Source organism: Plodia interpunctella, chromosome 15 (genome assembly GCF_027563975.2).
Source record: "Plodia interpunctella isolate USDA-ARS_2022_Savannah chromosome 15, ilPloInte3.2, whole genome shotgun sequence".
NCBI classification, from domain to species: domain Eukaryota; kingdom Metazoa; phylum Arthropoda; class Insecta; order Lepidoptera; family Pyralidae; genus Plodia; species Plodia interpunctella.
Window position 1 is genome coordinate 2,040,124 of NC_071308.1, and position 23,837 is coordinate 2,063,960.

Sequence of the window (23,837 nt, forward strand, 5' to 3'; positions counted from 1 at the left end):
AAAAATAGCTTCTCATTAATTATACATTAATCATAATATAATATTACCTGAATGCAATAAAGCCTTTCAAACGTACAACGAATGGAGGTCTTAAAACCGCCATTTTCTTGTTAATCGTCTCAACATTTGTACACTCCGCAACAAAACGGGATTATCTTCATAAATTGCGATCTTATTATTGCCAGCCATCTCTTCCAGTCATTAACTTAAAATTTGAATTAAGAACACTGTAAAAGAACACAAGAATATCTTGACCTCTCATCCTCTACACGTATTCTATTTTGCTGTTAACATCAGATAGCTCTTGGATTTTTGGTTAATGAAACAAGAAGTGATATTTGGTTCAGTTAATTGCAATCTGAAAAGACTTTTATTGCTGTAATAATAAGGTTTATAATATATTGAATTGTGGTTGAAGTAACTCTTTTGATATCAAGGTTTACGGAACCCTTTGTGGGTTTTACAAAGGGATAATTATATGCACCTGTGACGGATCCAAGAAATAGGGGACATATGTATGGATTCGCTTATTTCATAATGTTGTGACGTTTTCATTTTTTCAAGTTTTCGTAGCGCAGCGTAGCACGGCTACGGTTTGGCTACGAAGCGCTACAACGTAGCTCGGCTCAGTCGCTCATCTATTTGAAATAATTTGAGTTGGTAACTAGGTACTTATTATATTGAAAAGTTTGATTGTAAAAGATGTCTTGGTGTTGCCATCATAAAAATAAAAGGCGGTCGTATATTTTAAATAAATAAATATATTAGGACATATAGGCGATCATACAGATTGAGCTAGTCCCAAAGTAAGCTCGAGACTTGTGTTATGGGATACTAATTCAACGATACTATATTTTATAACAAATACATATATAGATAAACAGCCAAGACCCGGGCCAATCAGAAAAATATCATTTTCCATCATGACCAGACCGGGAATCGAACCCGGGACCTCTCGGTTCAGTGGCAAGAACTATATCACTGCGCCACAGAGGTCGTCGAGGTTTTGAAAAGTCGTATATTTATTGATTTTTTCAGTCTGTCACTAAATATGATAGAGCTATTATAGACACAAGAAAAAGATTATTTTAGTCAACAAGGACGCTAAACGTCACTAAAATGTAGATAATGCAAAAAAAAGTTTTTGGAGAAGCTACTACGCCTAGGAAAAAAAACGTCTAAAAATATTTATACCATTATTGACAGATAAAAATGTCTTTCCCGGCTTTTTTCTATTGTATATAGACAATTGTAAGTAAAGAAGAAATAAGAAACACAATAAAATGAGGAGTGACAAGTGCTAACTGAATAAACTCAGTGACATTCACGAGGCGTCGTCGTTGACTTGCGTCGAGACGTTTTTGGCGGGAAAAATTCATGGAAATGTCACCTTTAGATCGCGCACACCGAATTTGATACTTGAGAAAACTATGCTTTTTGTCTCTACAGTTTCTTGGATGTTACATGATAATTAATATTAATAGGGTAATTAAGTATTGGGCAGAATAGGCCAAAATAAATACATTAGTTACTTACGTATTTATGCACCATTTGAGTTCAATGAACTTTATTGTTAAAAGATTAGCTTACTTTAATATTACAAATTAACAATGTTTTAAATTATTTTTTGACAGTTTTCATTGTCATAATTTCAATGACGCGTAAAATTTCAACTAACAAGAAAATTAACCTGTAAAATTAGACTCAATGCACCACATAAAATTTTGGCGAATATCTCGACTTGAATGGCTACTGAACCATAAAGTCTCCACTGGCTGAACATGGACATTCTAAAAATGGATAACATCAAATTATCATTTTCCCAAGATCAAGATTAGTCAACGGCGGTATGCTCCCCGCGTGCAATGCAAATGGCTTCCGAACAATAATCGCGAAAGTAAGCGATACGCATAAAAATACCACAAAAAAAAACCCTCGTGGGCCGTGATTTAACATATCTAATGCGGTTTACGTGTACCCTCCCCTTCACACCTTCAGTAATCGCTTTAAGACGCTGTTGACTCGACTGCCTCGGTCGTATTACAGTTTTTGGGGCGGTTTTATCTGGGGCAATAAACGGTTTTGAGTAAGGTGTTGAGATGTAGTCACTCAGGTGCCACTCAGCATTAATCGTAATGTTATTTTTGCAATCGACAAGCTTCATATTGTTTTGCCAACGTTAAGTATTTACAGATATTTTAATTTATTACATTGCAATGCATTTTATAATAGTTATTCATTAGAATAAATAGTAAGTCACTGTTATACAAAATCACGTGGCGTGAGTAGGATATGATGTACCTGGGAACTTTCGGTTCACAGGCTAGCATCTTAACCATTACACCACCACATCGAAAACTAGTTTCAAATCACGAAAATCAGTTGTCAATGAACAATAAACATATAGGGGGTTCCTCTAAATGCAGTCATCATGACAACAATAGAAATTACATGCTAATACAGCGCCCTCTAGGATCATTTTGAGCGCCAAGAATTAAGGCGCTCATTCCACATAATGGCAGGTGTAGTCGCGGCTTAAGTAATTGGCCCTGACATAGGGATGTGACAGGCAGTTATTTTGTTTTTTTTGATTGTCAACTTTCAACCAAACAAGTTATAGTCCCATACCCCGTAATTAATAAAAAGGTTAGAGCATCAAGCATACTTAAAGCTATGACACTAAGCAACATTTGACGCGTAACATATAATCTAATAATAAATAAATATATTAGGAAAAATCACACAGATTGAGCTAGCCCCAAAGTAAGTTCAAGACTTGTGTTGTGGGATACTAACTCAACGATACAATGTTTTATAACAAATACATATATAGATAAACATCCAAGACCCGGGCCAATCAGAAAAGGATCATTTTCCATCATGACCCGACCGGGGATCGAACCCGGGACCTCTCGGTTCAGAGGCAAGCACTTTACCACTGCGCCAACGAAGTTGTCAATTTTTTTTTTCAGTTGTAAAACAGCGTCAGTCTTAAAAGCCAAGTGAAAAAATGAAGTAATAAATTGGATTACTCTATATATAATCTATAGAAACCAACTGTTTTGTTTTGTGTCGTCTAAAATCTATCTCACGCATTACCTTTAACTCGAGTGAAAAAGCACATAGACGATCTCATATATGCAAATTGTAATGAAATGGAAATAACTATATGTTCCGCGTCAAATGTTCCCTAGTATCCGTGGTTTTAAGGTAAAGTATGTGTTGCTACTATCTCACTTTATATTTGACTTTGAAAGAGACAAAACATACTTTAGCTGTATATGCTTTAACATTAGTATCATTCTCATTTATCACAGCATAACAGCCATATTGTCAGGTCATGTGACCAACGGTAGGAGGCCTATATCCAGCAGTGGGTCAATGAGAGCTGACTGATCATGATCAAGCCTAATTGCCTGTGGGTTACGGAGCTCCGCGCTATGCTGTCTGAAGATAAATATCTAATAATAATTTATAGGTACCTAGTTTGTAAGTCACGTTTACGATAAAAGATTTTGAAATGCGACGTCACGAAATTGGCTTTTTTTTAACCCCCAACGCAAAAAGAGGGGTGTTATAAGTTTAACGCGTATGTCTGTGTATCTGTCTGTGATAGTCATAGATAATTTTGTAATCCTTATTTATCCCGTGTGTTGAAATGAAATGAATATTGAAAGTCAGGGGTTTTCTAACAAAATAAACTTGTCTTGCTATTAAAATGAGATACATTTCAAGCAGTATGTTTGGTTATTTCAATATATTTATGCATTTATTTCTTTATCCAGTCAAGTAGCCAATTCTGGATCCTTAACCTCATATCATCCACTTCTATTGCATTTCTTATTTCTTGCTCAAATACAACCCTATACAGTTCAGAGGTAGTTAGTTCGTCTTCAATGGAAGTTCCATAACAATGACTGGCGCCTTCATTATTTACAAATGAGCGTATAAATCTCTCAAAACGATTCAGGAAGAAATTGCTTTCTTACCATCTCGTTCACACCTTGTCAAATTTGGGAGGATAGAGGGAGAAGCAGATTTTGCGATCGAGTGTCTTCATAAGTGAAAGAGTATGCAAGGGTGAATTATACTAGTATTTGTAAAGGTTAGTAATTAGGAAATGCATACAGGTAATCGGCGACAGTTTGTGTGTTGAGTGTCAAAATATTTAGGTATTCTAAGACAATACTGGGTATGTTTATATGTAAAACAGAAGGTAAGCAGACTTAGATACTAGGGAATGTGAAATGATAGAGTAACTAATAAAGAAGTAATTATTTTTATCAAATGGATTAGTTAGGATTGCATTTTAAGTGGCATTATTTCCGCTGAGTGTTTTTGCTATTGTGATAAACTAGGCGTTTCATGTAAAGGTTTACCCGTAACGCATACTACCTACTGGAAGTATAATATATTTGTGCCAAATGCCAAAAAAATAGTACTTAAATATTTAATCCATAAAGATAAGTATAACTTTCTCGCCTTTACTTATTCATTTTTTAATTTCAGAATAATTTATTGAAGCGACGGAAGTCTCTCAATCTCATGAGCTCCAGGTTTCATTATGGGCTGTGCTGCCCAAACTCCAGGACGGAAGTGAGGTAGGTACAGAATTAATTCAATTATTAATCAGTAAAATCAAATGTTTAATCAGTCAATTATTTACAAATATACACATAACCTACTTACCTACTTTTATTTAAAAAGACTAGTCTTTATTTACTATTTAGTATGAAAAATAATCCCAACTAATATTATAAATTAATGCGAAAGTAATTTTGTTTGTTTATTTGTTTATTATATACAAGAAAAACAATAATAATACTGTTACTAAAATCACACTAACACATTACCATGTAGTTGCAGATTGTTGTTTCAGCCAATCTATCTGTTGTCCGGCTAATTGTTAGTTCACATTGTCTACCCCGGAATTTCATTACGCGACCGGGTCGGATTAGAATGCCGGACCATTGTTCATTGAGTTATGGCGGCCGCCATGCGCCATTGGCGTTGTAGATGTCACAGAACTGTGGGGAATTGGGATATTTGAAAATGTCTGGTTAGTGTAGATTTATTATCTAAAGTCTAATAATCTAGTCTATCCTCACATTCATACATCTTTTATTTTTAATAATCCTTACATATTATAAAACAAAGTCCTCTACCGCGTCTGTCTGTCTTTTCGCCATAAACTCGAAAACCAATGCACGGATTTTCATGCGGTTTTCACCAATACATAGTGTGATTCCTGAGGAAGGTTGAGGTGTATAATTTATTATATTTTCACCAGAGCGAAGCTGGGACGGGCCGCTAATTATTAATATAATTCTTAAAACTGCTTATTTAATCTTATCGAGTGGTTACAATACATACAATACAATACTCTTTATCAAAGAAATAATAAATAATATAATGACATGAAAGATTTTATTTATTGCTAACATTGGCGTAAGATTTTGGTGTAGCCTAAAGGCACGACATAACTTTTACTATTACCACTAACTACCTAGTGACAAAAAGTCGCATTCACACTAGTGAATTAAATACTCAATTTGTGAACAGATTTTCTCACGACATTTTCCTTCAACGGAAGCAAGTGGTGGGCTTTGAAATACTAGTATACACAAGTCATATCTATGGGCAATACTTTGCTAAGACTAGCTTTAAAATATTAAAGAGACTATGTCAATGTTGTTTTCCAAGCTTTTTCTTAAAGTAAAAATTACTTATTGAGAAAAACTTTCCAATAAAACAAAAATGTAGACGGTTTTCATGTTTCCCTGTTTTGTAAAGTGTTCGCAACATGGTCGTGGGTTCAAATTGGCCGCGATTGAACATCTAATTGTATGAAATATGCCCTGACTGCAAGCAATAGTTTTATGCTGTGGAGCTTAATTGCTTGGGGCACTATAGCACGACATACTTCTATGATAGTACTATTAATAGGTATTATAAATGCGACAGTTGGATATATGTATGTTTGTTACTCTTTCATGCAAAATCTAATGAACCGATTGTTATGAAATTTGGTATACGGATAGAATATAACCTGGAATTACACATAGGATATTTTTATCTCAAAATTCCCACGGGAGCCAAGCCCCGGGGCGCGGCAGTAGTATAAAATAAATGAAGAGCTTTTTTGGTAGTTTTTCACGCGACAATATCTGGAAGTATCACAAAAGGCTGTTCAGCTCGATATCTTCTCAAAAATGCCGTAGGAGGCGACTAAGGGAAATAAAACCCTAACAGCACTCTCTCAGAGCAATCCCGGTTCCATCGGAGTTCAGTATTCACCTTGCTAATTTCCTAAACAGCTGGAAACGACACTATGTCTAAAGAGGGTTGACGTCAAGACGACGGCCGGTCATAAAAACAGAGCTAAATCTTAAAAACGTATAAATCAATGACGTTATCGATTCTTGTAAATGGTCAATTTCGAAATGCACTTTCGTAATTAAGATATTTACATTTTTTATACATCTGGTTCAACGCAGCATTGTTTTTATGTATGTATATATTCGTTTGCTTTTATCAGTACTGACTTGTTATCAGTATGATGAATGGCCTCTCGTTTTGGAGAGCTTTCAACTTATCTACGCAATGTTTCTTTGATTTTAACGTTTTAATAAATGTGATGTGGAGATTTCATCTAATTGTTTGGTTATACGTGTATACTTGAAGCTGTGGTGGTGTAATGGTTAAGACGCCCGCCTGTTGATCGAAAGGTTCCTGGTTCGAATCCTACTCATGCCACATGAATTTGTATACCAATCTGACTCATCGTGAGGAAACTGGCACACTGGTTGATTATTAACTTGTGTGTGAAATTGAGAAGGTAATGGCAAACCACTTCATTACTAATGCCAAGAAAGTTGTTGTGTTTGTTTCATTTCACGTAATGACCACGACCCTTAGCCATGAGGAATGCGACTAAGAATGTGTATTCTTAAAATAAATGCTTAAATAAAAGAAAAGTGTAATTTTCAGGATTTTTGTAATATTTAATCTGTAGTGTAGATAGTAGCGTAAAATATATATAACTGATGCGCCCCGGGGTTCGCTCCCGAGGGGATTTTGGGATAAAAAGTACCCTATGTGTTAATCCAGGGTATATTCTACCCGTGTAACAAATTTCATAAGAATCAGTCCAGTAGATTTTGCGTGAAAGAGTAACATACATACACAAATCAAACTTTCGCATTTGTAATATTAGTAGAATTTTTGGGCAGTGACACATATGTAAAGGGTAAGGTATATAAGCAGGTGGGCGAGGTCAGAGGTGGCCGACCAATAGCGGTCGGCAGCTAGCGGAGCGGAACCACTTCCGGTCTATTTTTAATTGCACACACCCCCGTGCCTTCCGCCAGGTGTGTCACCACCCTAAATCGGCGGAGGCGCGATTTTTGTTGGAATATTGGAAAGGAAACACTATTTTTGGATTACTAATACCTACCAATAAGTATAGAAATTAGTCGCGACTTTGCTTCTAGCTGTTTCAAGGTATTCGTAAGGGATGAAGTAAGTGTTCTTTCTTACTTCTCCCTTAGATTTCGAAATAAAATTAGGATTTTTTTATTAAACAAGTCCATGTAGTTATTGTATCTTGATGGGATTATAAATATAGCTTGTGATTTCGGGTGGCGTACAAGGCGATCAAGGAATACATAGCCATTGCAGTTGGCAACAGTGGCATTGGTTGATTTCTGGTAGTCGGCCGGTTGTAAAATCACAGCCGAATGTACAAAAGATTTAGGTTTATTTTTCATACAATACTCTGGGCTTTGCGGCGTCATAGCCTCGAATGCAACACATGGGAAGTGGGTTTAAAAATGTAGATTATGATGTACACACATTCGGTAAGTACGTTACCGTATTCGTACTTACGATAAATTATGGTAAGGTTAGGTCTTTGATTGGCTCTGACAACAGTAGGAAATAACGACCTTACTAATTCCATGATAAAGACATAATAACATGCCTTTTTTAATCGGATAAACATCTATCTTTTAGATTTAAATACTTATAAGTGTTCTAAAATTTTATATATATATTTACACGTGTTTTTGTAAATAAAATATCTTTTATCTGTTATACAAATGATTCATACAGACGCGTTCAACTTAGATTAAGCACACATTAAGTACAATAGAATTGGAGTGATGTCCAAACATCTGCCCCTTCAATGAGCGACATCCTGACACGCACTGTGATATCTGAGACACTCATTTGTGTTTCCTGCGACTAGTGTCCGACTTTAATTTACAATACCTATGTCTGTCTAATTGTTTTGTTAATATTCTTCTTAAAGTCAAATCGTGTTTTCCCAAACCCGACTCTCCATTCTCTCATCTGTGCGTTATTAAAGTTTCTTCTCAGCCGTAGAGCATCGGAGTCCAAGGTCCACCTTTCCCCTTTTTTTTCCCCGTAACGCCAATTTCCAGCGTCCTTAGGTTGTTAGACCATTGGCAAGCACATCAAACAAATCAATGCATCTCGGGTTTGCCCCTTCTGCCAGGAGGAAGAGAAAAAAGTAAAAGTTTATTTATTTCTTCACAAAAAAAAAAAACGATTTCTAATATACTTGCAAGTTAGTATGTTCTAATTACTTTGTAAGATCGCCGTACCAACGAAGGCAGCACTCTTGGAGTTTGTCTGCTATCTCTTGACGTGAAGGATGCTACGAAAACTGAGCCACCACAAAGGCCTTCGATTTATGGATACCATTCGTTTTTTAATCCGTTATGGTCTTGAAGCCTGACTGGGTTTCAGCACTGGTCCTATTTTAGGACGAAAATCACAAAGCCTCTATAATAAGTTTACTATCACTACATAATTACTTTCTACTGTCAGCTAGGCTTGGTAACAGATGTGTAATTTCTGAGATAAAAAGAACAAACAAAGGGCATGTAAATTTCAAAATTAGTACGTAGGTTAGAAATTGTATTTTGAGTTCATCGAGCATTGAGATTTCTATTAGATATAAAATGAAGCAGACGAACTCACAGCTAACAGGAATACTGAATGCTGCGCGTGACTTGCAACGGATGTGGCTCGTTGAGCGATCAAAATATTTATGATAGTCTGTTTAATGTTGAAGAAAACTAATTTATATCTTCTTATGTGATTGACAGACGCAGACCACGCAAGCCGAAATTTGGTATTTGCTAAATAAAAATTAATTCCTTGGGTATTGTCGTACTCATATTATTGATCATATTATTTGTTCACCAATCAACTGTTGCAAATATAATAAAATTATTACAGTTTGTTACAATTTGACATTAATTAATTATGCTGGAGATAATAAAAAGTTAAAAACAATTGAACAACTAGGTTTGCATGAGAGAATTGATAGTATAAGGATTTCTCAAAATATGAAAATCAAGAATGGTATGCGCCCGCAGGAAGTTATGCCCGAAAACCCTAGTAAAAACCCTAATATCATAAAACATTTTTTTATAATACCTGATTTATAAGTAAAGTCAATGTCCTCATAAGGAAACCTGCCTTAGATGACGATTTATCAGCTAGTGTGGTGTGAAGCAGTGATGGTGTAATGGTTAGCCCTCCTGTGGATCGAAAGGTCCCAGGTTCGAATCCTACTCGTGCCGCACAAGTCTGTATACCAACCTGACTCATGTATAGTAGTTTTCATCGACCACCACTTCCGGTGAAGGAAAACATCGTGAGGAAACCTGCACACTGGTTGATTATTAACTGGTTGATTATTGTGTGTGAAATTGAGAAGGCAATGGCAAACCACTTCATTACTAATGCCAAGAAAGTTGTTGTGTGTGTTTAATTTCACGTAATGACCACGACCCTCAGCCATGAGGAATACCGACTATGAAGAAGTGGTGTGAATACACGAATACTCATATGTATATTCCATATCTTTGTAAAATTAAGAATACCTACTAATGTTATTTGTAAACCAATCTAAATAAAACATGCATTGGTCGGCGACATTTTATACTAAAAACACGTACAGACGAACACAATTAATTACAACATTTCGCTCAGGCAATAACGAAATCCTATCATTCCCCAACCTCAACCCCGCATTGTTTTCCCGAAATTGGAGCCATGATTAATTTGTTTAAACCCCTATGTGTAATTTGTCATCGCCAAACGTAAGCAGACCTCTCCCCTCCACCGACTTTTATACGCGTTGAAGCGCTACACGGCTCCGCTTATAATGGCGTTGTTAGTAAAATTCTGTATTTAGTGAGTTGACATCGGTAGATCATTGAAGATCGGGTATGTTTGCGTACTGTGATTATTTAGACTGCGGCAAGATGTTTGCCTCCTTATTACGTTTAGATTTGGGTGCTATGTTTGCAGTCCCATGTTTATATAAGAAGATCACGTTGTTGGATTTAGTTTATTTACAGTAATAAGCGGAACATATCATTATGCTGTATAAACCGTTATTATGTATATCTTAGTCGATATCTAAGTATACTAATTAATAAAGATAAGTTTAATAGACCGTGCTAATCTAGTTTTTATTACATCTAATTAGTTTTTGGTTGTGTTTATCATGAATCGTGCAGAATAACAATTGAGGAACAAAGAGCAAAGAAGGACGACCAGCAATCTGGTCTTTAGTCGTAGGAATACGATCAAATCACATCAAATCAAATTAGAGCTTCACAGGCACTTTTTCACGTAAAATTTTATATTGAATAGTAAATTCTCACAAGCTACAAACTACTGGCATTTCGGAACGACCACTGCTGAGAAGAAATGCCGAGAAAGAAACTCATTTGAACAGTGTAAGTCCCTATCATGCCACAAGGACTTACCATTATTCAACGCTAACGCTGGGCGCAAGCTTGCTTTCAATCGGTCTATTAATCTTCTTAGTAGACCGACCTGTTTGGGAGAATGCACTGCTGGATAGCAGTGCATTTTTAGCTGAGATGCTATGATGATGATTACGGATAAAATATACCACTCGCTGTGCCACAAGCAGCATTCAAAAATGTAACAAATGCACCAAATTTCCAATTCCTCTGAAACAAAGAGCAAACTTTTCATTACAAATCTCGAGTTATCTCAGTTCAGCGCCATCTGTCGGCGTCCCGCGGGAGCTCGTTACCTCCTTTAATTAGAAACTCACCTATCTGCCGTAATTAGGGAATCGCGGTCTACCCCCGATTGCCACCTTGTCGCTGTAAGTTTTATGGCGTTGTCTTGGTTTGCAGTGGTTCTAAGACACTGTCTCTCAAACTTATGAGTGTTTTTTTAGAAAAAGATTTTTGAACTTTTCTCAATGGGATTTCTAACCTAATCATAAGATTACATCTATAAAGTATATTTGTTCCAATAAAATTTGGTTAGCCGTACTAAAAATAAACGAATTTTTATTATATAGCGTTTTATTTCTTAAACTTATTGGTAATATAATTTATTTATATGGGTCCACAAAAATTAACACAAAAAAAAATTAACCTGTGATTGAAATAAATCACAAAAGCATATAAAACTCACCTTACACTTTGGGGAGCTCAATCCTCGAGATAAGGGGTTACAAATGGATATCGGGAAATCTTGCCTTCGCAAACAAGGGGTAAGATTGTTTAAATTATAGCTTTACAAGTCGCCGGGTTGTCGCCGCGTTGTCGCTCCCGACAAGTTTATTAAGTTTTTCTTTCAGATAACGAGTTCATAATTCATTTTGTTATCTGAGTTTGTAGTGAGAGATTGCAATTCATTATCAAATCTTTCCGCTGTGAGACGCAAGTCAACTTTCAAGAAGTGCTGGCTTGATGTCGTCAAGCTTGTTGTATGCCAGTAGTCTGACAACTAGGGATGCCGAGGACCGTGCGAAGTGAAGATGAAAAGGAAGAAAAGCGGTTCCTGGGCCCAGAGGCTCGACTGCTGAAGAAGTAACCGGGAAAACTCTCAGAGAGAGAATGATGATGATTTCCAATCAATCATAACTTTTTATTCAAAAAATGGTATCAGCGTCCGCTTTTTCCCCTCCGTCGTCGACAACAGCTCCTCTCATCTGAGCGTCTCCCGGTTGTTTCCTCAGCCGTTGAACATCGGAGTCCAGGGTCCGTCACGGACTACATTGCGTCATAATTAAACATATTAGGAGGGAGAAAATGAACACGATGTCCGTTATAACACCCCAGATACACTCTGGCCAGTTGTCCTAAATTGGCGGGATTACAACTTAATCCCGCGCCGTCCAAGCATGATACCCAATAAATCTAGCCCACCGGAGTACCTACATTATTTACGTAGATTTAATTTGACGACTAATCTCGTGTACCTTTTGTGTTTTATAAATGTCTGATGGTCTGACAACTAGTGATGCCGAAGTGGAGACGAATGATTATGCTGACGCTCCGACGGGAGTATGCTACGACCAGAAATTGAGATGTTAGATCTACCTACACAGGGTGTGTCAGACGGGGGGTTATGAGAAATGTATTTAAAGTGAAATTATAGGCTAGTGACGCAGCCCGACTTCGCTCGTCGCGGTCTAATACGCTATATTGTATATATGAACCTTCATTGATAAATTGTTTAAATAACAGTAAAAACTGTGGCTTTCCGTGGCTCAAAACAGACACACGCGTCGATACTTTCTTTCGTCGATACTTTTTTTATACGATGTAGTGTTTTTTTTTAAATTGCATAGTTACTCCAACTGCTGAGGGTGCTGAAGACCGATAGAAGTAGAGTAATAAAACGGCTTCGACGGTTTGCGACTGGAAAGAATCGGGATAAGAGAGAGAGTTGTTCAATTGCTAACTTTGACGTTGTTTCTTTGGTTAGCACAGATATTATCTATACGTCCTGGGTTCGTTTCCCAGCGCGGGAAAATACTTGTACTTGTGATCATAGATTGTCATTTGTCTGCAGTTCTGGGTGTGTTGTACCTCTTTCAATGTTTCCATTGGATTCGAGATACAAGTTTAAAGCTCAGCGTGGTCCGTCGAGTATTGTAGTATTTTTAAATCGCAACCCAAAAAGAGTTAATAACACTTTTCTTTTTGTGTCGCGAAAGAGGTGTGCACTTACCGGTCAAACTTAACCGGTAAGTGTGTCTGTCTGTCTGTCTTTTCATCAACGGATGAATCGATTTAGATGTATTTAATTTAATTTTTATGCGGTGGTTCATAGATACAAATCGGTTTAGCCGTTCAAAAGTTGTAGCGAAATGAATACTGAAGGTCGGGTTTTTTAAATTTGTCTAACAAATAAATTTCTTGTCTTACAAATACTCTGTAAAGCCGTTAGAAAAAAAGACGTAAATCAGTACTCGAACCTCTTCAATCACGCCCACAAAATTCACGAACTAGCAATTTCCTCTTTAATCCGGTGTCGATAGAGGATTATCCCTCCGATTGGGGGCAATCCTACAACAGTGGCTATTTATGGCTACCCTATAGCCTCTCTCCATTATTCTTGCCTAAATATGGCCACAGTAATTGTCTATAATAGATTTAGATGGCCGCTGCACAGCGCCATTGGGAGAGTGAAGTGTAAAAAGCGTTGTCAATTTTTTTTCAGACAAAGCGGAATTTTTTCGTCAAAAGTCGTATAATAGGTAATTAAAAAAAAAATTAGGCACTTTTACAACGATTAGTTTTACGCAACAGTTATTTTTGGCATCCGTTCATTTCAAAATACTTTGAAACTTTTCATACTTGAATACTCCGAAACGCTATTCCGAATCTATTTCGCACGGGGCACATGGAGCTAGAAAATCGAGACGTCTCTGACAAAACATGACTTTAACCGACATGCGACGCAACCAAAATCATGTAAACTTTAGGATTTAGGTACCTATAAGTAAAAGTAATATATAGGTGCCTTAGGTAAGTAGTAAACTTGATATAAAGTGTGCGATTGAAAATTGACCAATTAATAATACGTATTATCTTGTGATGCTACGTTAATTGATATTAGAAACAGTTTAAATTGTACGCTATTTTAATGGCAATTAAAGGTTAAGTAGTTTCAAAAGCCTTCATTACTTACATTACGTAGGGATGTATTAAATGACCCTTTTGTATAAGAAAATAAAGAACATATGCTAAGGAAACCGAAAAAGCCATAATTATTTGCTTGACACATAACAATTAACAAACTAAATGTTTGAATTATATGAAAATTACATTAATCCTATCCTAAATAATATTAATAAATTCGAAGGTAATTTCCTTGTTTTTTATTTGTATGTTTGTTACCTGTTCACTCTCTATTTACTCAACCAATGTTTTTGAAATTTTGCATACATGCAGTTTGAAGTATGGACAAGGACATGTGGTATTTTTCATCCCGGAAAATTAACGCGAGCGAAGCCGCGTGCAAAAGCTAGTTTTCCTATATAGTTGACAGGCAAGAAAATGTAGGTAGGTACTCAAAGAATAGTATAACAATGGGCACAGATTTCTAACTAAGTAGTTAATTCGTAAACACAAGTGACGGAATTTTATGTGCGATTTTATTATATTTGTTTTTATTTATGAAGTTTTTGACTAGCAGATTACAGAAACATGTCGTAACCAAAAATCCCTCATTTTGCGTAGGAGGTTAAAAACATGAAAAACCTCTCAATAATCGGGTAAACATCCCACAAAGTGGCTCCAGTAATCACCCTGATGAATTTATAGTCCGGCTTTGCCCTGAGTTATATATTTCACCCGGGCCGGCTAGCTCAGGTGGCCGGCCCCGTAATCTGTCATTACAGCACTTAGTAAATTGAAATCGGTTGTGTTTGGGGCTTTCCAAGTGCAACTCATACATGTATTTACTGTAGATGATGCCTGAAGTTGTCTTGTCTTGTGTGGTCTTGCCCAAGAATAAACTCTATATGGGGATGTCGCACGAGACGACTACGGGACACAGCTTTGGCAGATAAAAGGCAACCGTATGATGGCAAAGTTAGCCAGGCCGGTCAGAGCTAAATCTTGACGATTCAAAGGATTATTTTTAATATGGGCCTCGGGCGCCACAGCGGAGAATGCAACGGGCACACGGAAAGTTGAGGGAATGATGCTTGAAGTTTCGTTTCGTCAGGAATGATATGAGCGCCAATGGTCAACTTTGAAATAAATATATTTTTCTCATGTCTAAATTGTAATTTTATATAGGTAAAGAAAAAAATTACGGACTTAACTAAGAAGAAACTCCAAATAAACTTATTTAAGGTATGTACAGTCAACAGCACATCAATCTATACAAATTCATTGCAAATTCACAGCTATTACCACGTCATAAAAGTTCGTAAAGAGTAACTCGATGAAGCTGTTGACTGTACTACATACCTAAAATTTGATTTGAGTTTTAAAGCGAAGCCGGGACGGACCGTTAGTTTAGCTAGTAGTACGATAGGTATTATACTAATCCAATCCAATTCTACTAATATTATAATTGCGATAGTTTGTAAGGATGTGTGTAGGTATGTATCTAGGTATGTTTGTCTTTTACGCAAAATCTACTAAACGGATTGTTATGAAATTTGGTATACGAGTAGAATATAACCTGGAATCATAGGGTACTTTTTAACCTGAAATCCCAACTGGAGCGAAGCCCCAGGGCGTAGTATTAAATGCGAAACTTTGTGAGGATGTGTGTATGTATGTTTGTTCTCTTTCATGCAAAATCCACTGGATGTATTGTTATGAAATTTGGCACACGGGTAGAATATAACCTGAAATAACATATAGGGTACTTTGTATCCTGAAATTCCCACAGGAGCGAAGCCCCGGGGCGCAGATAGTATAAAAATATATATTAGGACTACGCATAAAAATCAAACTTCATAGCTTATAAATACATATAATAGTATAAAATAACCTAGATAACTAATATAACCCTAAGTATGTTATAAAGTTACATTTAACCTAGGATCTGAAGATGAGCCGGCTGTGTGGCTTGCAACCTGGATATCATCAGAGGTTCTCTTTATTCGCATTGGGATTCTGCTGCCTGCACGAGCTTCCAGCTGCCGTCTTCGATGAGGTGGAATCTGATTCGATGTGGCATTACTTAAGACTCTTGTAGGTATTTTGCTTTTACACGTTGTTATATCAACGCATATAGACGTGTTTGGTTTCTCTATTGTAATTCCTAAGAGTGGGCTTACAGTTCTTTTTAATGTACAATGCACAGTGTGTTCCATTTCACGTAAGTGCCATTTTAAATCGTTCTCATCGCTCGTTGTGGCTTCTTCAAAATTACTATACACTGTTTTCGTACTTTGTCCACTGGAATCGTCGTCTGCAAACAAAGTGATGGTTGGACATGTCCTTAACTCTTCAACTCTCGAGTCACTCTCACTGCTGGATATACTACGTTTCTCGTAGAAACTTTGAGTAGGCTGTTCTAACAATGCACTTGTATTAATGAGTTTAATCAATTCATCTGTGTTCTTTCTAATAACTCTGGTACTGGATTCAAATTTCATACTGTCATCACTGGACTTGCAACCAAATGTTAGGTTGTCATTATATCTTGGTTTGTCAAAAATTGGCATGTGACTGCTGCGCGTGTTACACGTTTGTACTATTTTGGCTTCTTCGGTCTTTCGTTGTGTTAATGATTTTCCCAAATGTTTACACTCACAAGTTCTTTGTGGATACGCTGGGCATGGAACACCCATTGGGTTATCATGGGATTCATGCGACACATGTGACACATGCGATTCATGTATCACGGGAGAAACATGAGTCATTATAGCACCAATATTTGATTTTATTTTTTTACAATTACAATTTCCTTGAGGGCAATCAGGACATAAAGATGTTTTTTCCCTCGTGTTATCAATGGCAGATATATGTGCCATTATAGCACTGAGGTTAGATTTTCTTGACTGCTTACGATCACTATTTGTGTCAGGGCAGATCGCACTTGGAATCGCGCCCACGGTGTCTGCGTGAGGCATTTTCATTACATGCGTTATTATAGCACCTACATTTGTTGGTGTCCGCTTCAATCGTTTACAATCACATGTTCCGGGTGGGCATAACTTAGTACATGTAACAGAACATGGTGATGCATCCATGGTATTATCTGCAGGTGTAGGTGTCTGCTCGCTTCTTTTACATTTCCGCATCAACTTGCCTTTGAAAAAACTACTTTCAGCTTTTCTTTGAGTTGAATCAAAATCGCTAGATTTATATTGCTGTTTAGTAATGGTAGTATCTTTAGCTTCGTAAGTCTTTTTGTGTCGATTAGATCTGTATTTTTTGCTTTCATTTTTTACATTTTTGCAATCAGGTACATGTACTTTTCCTTGTGGATCAGATGCAGAGTTGGAGTTTGATCCTGTGTTCAGAGAAGAATTGACGCTGGGTCCAGTAATTTGAGAACAAGTGACACTTGCCCCTGTATCCAAGGAGAGATTGAAACTTGGTCCTGTTATCTGGGAACATTTGGTGCATGGCTCTACATCCAGGGGCGGGTTCAGACTTGATCCTGTAATTTGAGAATAATTCATACGTGAACTAGTTTCCAGAGAAAGATTAGTGCTTGATTCTGTAAACCTTGCGATTAGAAAGCGACTAGTGCGAGTTTCTGAATTTTGGGAAGGATTCAGGCTTGATCCTGTAATTTGAAAAGTATTGGTGTATGTTGCTCCTTCATGCAGACACGGTCTTGCATTTAGAATAGGATTTATACTTGATCCTGTAATCACGGAATTATCGGTACGTTTTTCTCCTGTATTTGGTCCTACGTCTTGTTGAGGATTAGCGTTTGGTCCTTCAATAGAAGAACCTTTGGCGTTAGATCGTGCATTTAGGGATGTATTGATGCTTGGTCCTGTACCCTGAGAACGATCGGCACGTGTTTCTCCTGCATTTAGTCCTGCATCTTGATGTGAATGAATACTTTGTACTTTAATAGGAGAACTATTGGCGCGAGAACGTGTTTGCGGGGAAGTAGTGATACTTGGTCCTGTAACCTGAGAATGATCGGCACGAGTTTCTCCTGCATTTAGTCCTGCATCTTGATGTGAATGAATACTTTGTACTTTAATAGGAGAACTATTGGCGCGAGAACGTGTTTCCGGGGAAGTAGTGATACTTGGTCCTGTAACCTGAGAATGATCGGCACGAGTTTCTCCTGCATTTAGTTCTGCAGCTTGATATGAATGAACACTTTGTCCCTTAACAGGTGAACTATTGGCGTGAGAACGTGTATGTGGAGAAGGATTGGTGGTTGGTCCTTTAACTTGAGAACGATCAGTACGTATTTCTTCTGCATTAAGTTCTGCTCCTTGATAAGATTTAGCAGATTTAGCGGTGGATCCTTTAAGAGAAGAACTATTGACACGAGAATGTGCATTCAGTGAAGGACTTATACTTGGTCCTGTAACCTGAGAACGATCCGTACGTATTTCTCCTGCATATTTAGAAAGACTAGAGTATGGTTCTTTAATAGGATTACTATTGGCGCGAGAACGTGCCTGCATTGAAGGATTGATATTTGGTTCTGTGACCTGAGAACGATCGGTACGGATTTCTTCTGCATCAAGTCCTGCATCTTTAGAAGGCTTGGCGGTTGGCCCTTTAGTCGGAGTAGGACTAGCTTTTAGTTCTTTAATAGGTGCACTATTGGCACGAGTACGTGCTTGCAGTGAAGGACTTAAGCTTGGTCCTGTAACCTGAGAACGATCGGTACGTATTTCTTCTGTATTAGGTACTGCATCTTGATAAGAATCAGCATTTGGTTCTTTAGTAGGAGAACTAGGGGTGCGAGAACGTGTATGCGGGGAAGGACTTATGCTTGGTCCTGTAACCTGAGAACGATCGGTACGTATTTCTCCTGTAATAGGTTCTGCATCTTGATAAGAATCAGCGTTCGGTTCTTTAGTAGGAGAACTAGGGGCACGAGAACGTGTATGCGGGGAAGGACTTATGCTTGGTCCTGTAACCTGAGAACGATCGGTACGTATTTCTCCTGTAATAGGTTCTGCATCTTGATAAGAATCAGCGTTCGGTTCTTTAGTAGGAGAACTAGGGGCGCGAGAACGTGTATGCGGGGAAGGACTTATGCTTGGTCCTGTAACCTGAGAACGATCGGTACGTATTTCTCCTGTAATAGGTTCTGCATCTTGATAAGAATCAGCGTTCGGTTCTTTAGTAGGAGAACTAGGGGCACGAGAACGTGTATGCGGGGAAGGACTTATGCTTGGTCCTGTAATCTGAGAACGATCGGTACGTAATTCTCCTGCATGTTGAGAAGGACTAAAGTATGGTTCTTTAGTAGGAAAACTAGGAGCGCGAGAACGTGTATGCGGGGAAGTACTTGGTTCTGTAACCTGAGATCGATCGGTACGTAATTCTCCTGCACCGAGTCCTGCATCTTGATAAGGTTGAGTGTTTGGTCCTTTAATAGAAGAACTATAGTTACGAGAACGTACTTGCAGGGAAGGATTTTTGCTTGGCGCTGTACCCTGAGAATGTGTTTCTCCTATCTCTTGAGAAGGTCTAGTGTATAGTTCTTTACTAGGGGAACTAGGGGCGCGAGAACGTGCATGCGGGAATGGACTTATGCTTGGTTCTTTAACTTGAGAACGATCGGAACGTAATTCTCCTGCATGTTGAGAAGGACTAAAGTATGGTTCTTTAGTAGGAGAACTAGGGGCGCGAGTACGTGTATGCGGGGAAGGACTTTGTTCTGTAAGCTGAGATCGATCGGTACGTAATTCTCCTGCACCGAGTCCTGCATCTTCATAAGGTTGAGCGTTTGGTCCTTTAATAGAAGAACTATAGTTACGAGAACGTGCTTGCAGGGAAGGATTTTTGCTTGGTGCTGTACCCTGAGAACGAGTTTCTCCTGTCTCTTGAGAAGGTCTAGTGTATAGTTCTTTACTAGGGGAACTAGGGGCGCGAGAACGTGCATGCGGGGATGGACTTATGCTTGTTTCTTTAACCTGAGATCGATCGGAACGTAATTCTCCTGCATGTGGAGAAGGAATAATGTATGGTTCTTTAGTAGGAGAACTAGCGGCGCGAGAACGTGTATGCGGGGAAGGACTTTGTTCAGTAACCTGAGAACGATCGGAACGTAATTCTCCTGCATGTGGAGAAGGAATAATGTATGGTTCTTTAGTAGGAGAACTAGCGGCGCGAGAACGTGTATGCGGGGAAGGACTTGGTCCTGTAACCTGAGAACGATCGGTACGTAATTCTCCCGCATTGTGTCCTGAGTCTTGATAAGGTTGAACGCTTGGTCCTTTAACAGAAGGATTAAAGGTGCGAGAACGTGCTTTCGGAGAAGGAATTTTGCTTGGTCCTTTAACTTGAGAACGGTCAGTACGTATTTCTCCTGCATCTTGAGAAGGACTAGCGTGTGGTTCTTTCATGGGAGAACTTTTGGCTCGAGAACGTGGATGCATGGAAGGATTGATATTTTGATCAGTAATCTGAGAAAGATCGGTACCTGTTTCTCCTGGCTTCAGTCCTGCGTCTTTAGAAGGCTTGGCAGTTGGCCCTTTAGTCGGAGAACGATTGGCACGGGAAGATTTTTTGGTCGGTGGACTAGCAGCGGGAACACCCGCATCCAGGGAAGGATTTTCACTTGGTTTCACCATCTGGGAAAGATTGGATAGTGACCGTGGCCACATTTTATCAGAAGTTGTTGAGCATGATTTTGAAAAACATGAACAGGAACGATTTGTGGTTGATTTTGAAAATTTGCAAGTATCACTTGTTTGTGATGAAATATCTTTGAAATTAACCCTATCTGCTGCTTCTTTTATTTGCAAAAATTTGGTTCTACACTGTTTCAATTTGTCACATGTGTCATCATCACAATATATTTGAGGTGTTTCGGATTCTGATTCGCTTTCAGAACTTGAACAGAAATTTGTGGAATCTTTTTTAGGGTTGACCACGAAAACTAGATTACTACCACGTCTCTTTTTTTTTCTCCTCGTATAAAGCATGTAAAGTAATGCTGGTATACACCAAACCACTTCAAGAAACAATAGAATGGCCAAAATCATTATCTTTTTAGATGCAAAATTAATATGTAGGTAAGGTTTGTGAAGTTTTTTCTTTATTTGTCCCAAATGTTTCAATGGAAATTGAGGAGGTTTTCCTTTGGTCATATTATTTTCTACATTTGCTAATGTTAATATACCACCTAGAGCATAGAACAGGTGATTATCTTCTTCACCAATATGTGCAATAACATCACCAGTTAACCAAGTATGGAATCTATAGTCAAACTCAGCTTCAGTGGATGGGTTTCTAGTTTTGAGACACTTTTTTGCAGCTTGATAATAATTAAGTAATGTGCCAGATGAGTTAGGTGAATCGAGATCAATTATAGAAGTTCCTTTTAGTGGGACATACATAACGGGACTTTGGGTATCGAAGTTAATGGTTGGTAGCGGTATTGTGTATCCAGAAGGAGTTTCCTCGTAAAAAGTTAGGTGTGCGCAGTAGTCTCTCGTAGACCTGGAGTTGTCAGTTGGCAACGTTGCAATAATGTTCAAAGGCTTTACGAAATTGCCATCAAAATCTCTCCACTGAGACCCATTAGTCTTCAAGTATTCCATGATGTCGTCATAGAATTGGTAAATTTTCTGAGCATCGTCTTTAGTTACGGTTCCACCGTAATAACCGTATTTGGCGACTGGTATGACAAAAGCTTTCATGTAGCCTCCAATGATATCAGATACAGCAGTAGTTAATATTTCTGATGTCAACGGATCCATTTCATCTCTCTTAATGTAATCGACGGCGTCAGAGAAGTAATCAAGAATTGTATCTGCGAAATGATCTATGGAGGGATCTACTAAGGATGGGGGTGGTATCAGGTGCTGGAAGTATCTCCTGGCTCTCAGCAGACCTACGTTGTTAGCACTCCAGCTTACACTCTTTATTTCTTCAGGCGAAAACAATACTGTGCCGACATTGATACGATCCGGTTCAACAGAGAATATTTTAGGTAAGAACAATAAAATTATAGTTATCACTATCATTGCTTTTATATGGTATGTAAAGTTTTATAAAATAAAAGTATACAAAATACTGAAATACACTCGACACAAAATGATATTTGACAACAATATTTCTTTATGGAGTTGAAATAAAAAAATTGACCGTTCTTATTTTTTTCTAAAAAGGCAGTATAGGATTGTCTCTGAAAAACCATGGGGTAAACCATGCATTTAGTAAGTACTTCGTACACGGAGTACGTATCTACTAATCCCATGGGGTTTATCCACACCATCATTATGATATTTCAACACGCGGCTTTTGTCCGTTTTGGAAACAGCCGCGGGGTGGAAAATTAATAGAAGCAACACATGGAAACTTCTTTTCTGATTTTAGTCCAACACCTGTAAGAGTCAAACATTGAAATTTATAAATGCGAAAGGTCTGTCTGTCGGTTCCGCTTTAATTATATAAAGCCACACCAATTATTTGGTTGAATGTACGTACGAGGCGACTAAGGGAGACGTAGCTTAAACAGCTCATAGGCAAAAATAGCATTGGAGTGTTCACGTCCAGGCAGGATCCGTTTTTTTCGCATAATTTTTTTATCCTAATTTAATTTAGCATAACGAGTTCGGCATATATTTTTTTGACATAATAATATTTTGACATACTTGTTTTGGCCATACCTTTTCAATAAGCGTAATTTTAGTTTAGGCTAATGTATTTTATCATAATTTTGATTTGCATAAAGCTATAGTGTAGCAGTAGGTTAGGGTGCGGCGAGGCGGCCCTTGGGCCAACCATAAGCCGCCAATATGCTTTAAAATATTGCTTATGGTAGGTGTGTAAAAAAAATGTGCCTAAACCATTATGCCAAATTAATATTGTGCGTACCTTATTATTATGACAAGTAAAAGTTTGCCATGTTAAATTATGACATAAAATTGTATGCATAAAAATAGGGAACCGTTTCTGTGTTAACCATTTAAAAAATATATAAAAGTTACTTTTAATATTTTTAGTTTTCCGCCGCCACGAAGAGCTCGGCCCCATTGCTCAATCATGCTCCGTTTGTTTGACATCCGTTGACAGATAACGCAAAAATTGTATGGAGATTCGACGTACATCAGTGGAAAAACAACGGAGCGACACGACGCAACGTAACAATGGGACCTGGCTGGCAACGTAACTATTGACCGCCACCTGACCATTGTGAGGTGCACATTGGTTGACTGTTTAGTTCAATTGGGCTGGCACTAGATGGCGGAACTATTTATGAGTGTTGCGAAAATTTGTTGTATTAGTTATAATCCACACAATTAAAAAAATAAACTTTGTCTCTGTCCTCTTACAACACTGTCTAGTTCAGTCCTGGTTTCTTTTGCCCTAAACCCTTCAAAATTCTCTCAATTATCGATACTAGTAATACATCAACAAAAAAGAAAAACTAATGTAGCAATATTAGTGGAAGGAATTACTTAAAATTCTTTAAATATGCAATGCATACATTCATAATGACGAACCAGAAACGCATCTTATCGCAATTAGTTAATTTTTGTGCGCCCCTAATTAGGGCGCTTGCACACCGGAGAGCGCAGTAAGTTATTGTGAAGGCGCACAAAATTTATTACCTTTTACCCAATCGGCTGCTTATGATTAGTGCTAAGAAGATAGCGAACGTAGATATAGCAATCAATGGATTTGCATTCATGCAAGGACCCGTTTTTCGTGGAGCGTAGCTAGAAATAAAATTTTATATAGCTATATTTCTTTTATCTATGAGCATAACATAAGTAGCTTGTTTATATTTTGTACTCTTATTGAATTAAGAATTTACGACATAATTAGATTTAAGTACTATTTTTGTATAAATTCCCTTAACAACCTAAGTCAGGCTATCAACTACTCTTG

At 37.8% G+C, this 23,837-nt stretch overlaps 1 protein-coding gene across 1 annotated transcript; it reads right to left on the reverse strand.

Annotated features, from left to right (window-relative positions):
- Positions 1-15,796: 15,796 nt before the first annotated feature.
- Positions 15,797-22,049, reverse strand: LOC128675993 (mucin-2-like). Its single transcript, XM_053755874.1, has one exon. The coding sequence runs from the start codon at positions 21,965-21,967 to the stop codon at positions 15,857-15,859; it is 6,111 nt and encodes a 2,036-aa protein (XP_053611849.1). The 5' UTR covers positions 21,968-22,049; the 3' UTR covers positions 15,797-15,856.
- Positions 22,050-23,837: the final 1,788 nt, after the last annotated feature.

What these genes read in the sequence shown, in the direction of transcription:
- LOC128675993 (XM_053755874.1), bottom strand. Translation starts at nt 21,967, where the DNA reads ATGATAGTGATAACTATAATTTTATTGTTCTTACCTAAAATATTCTCT.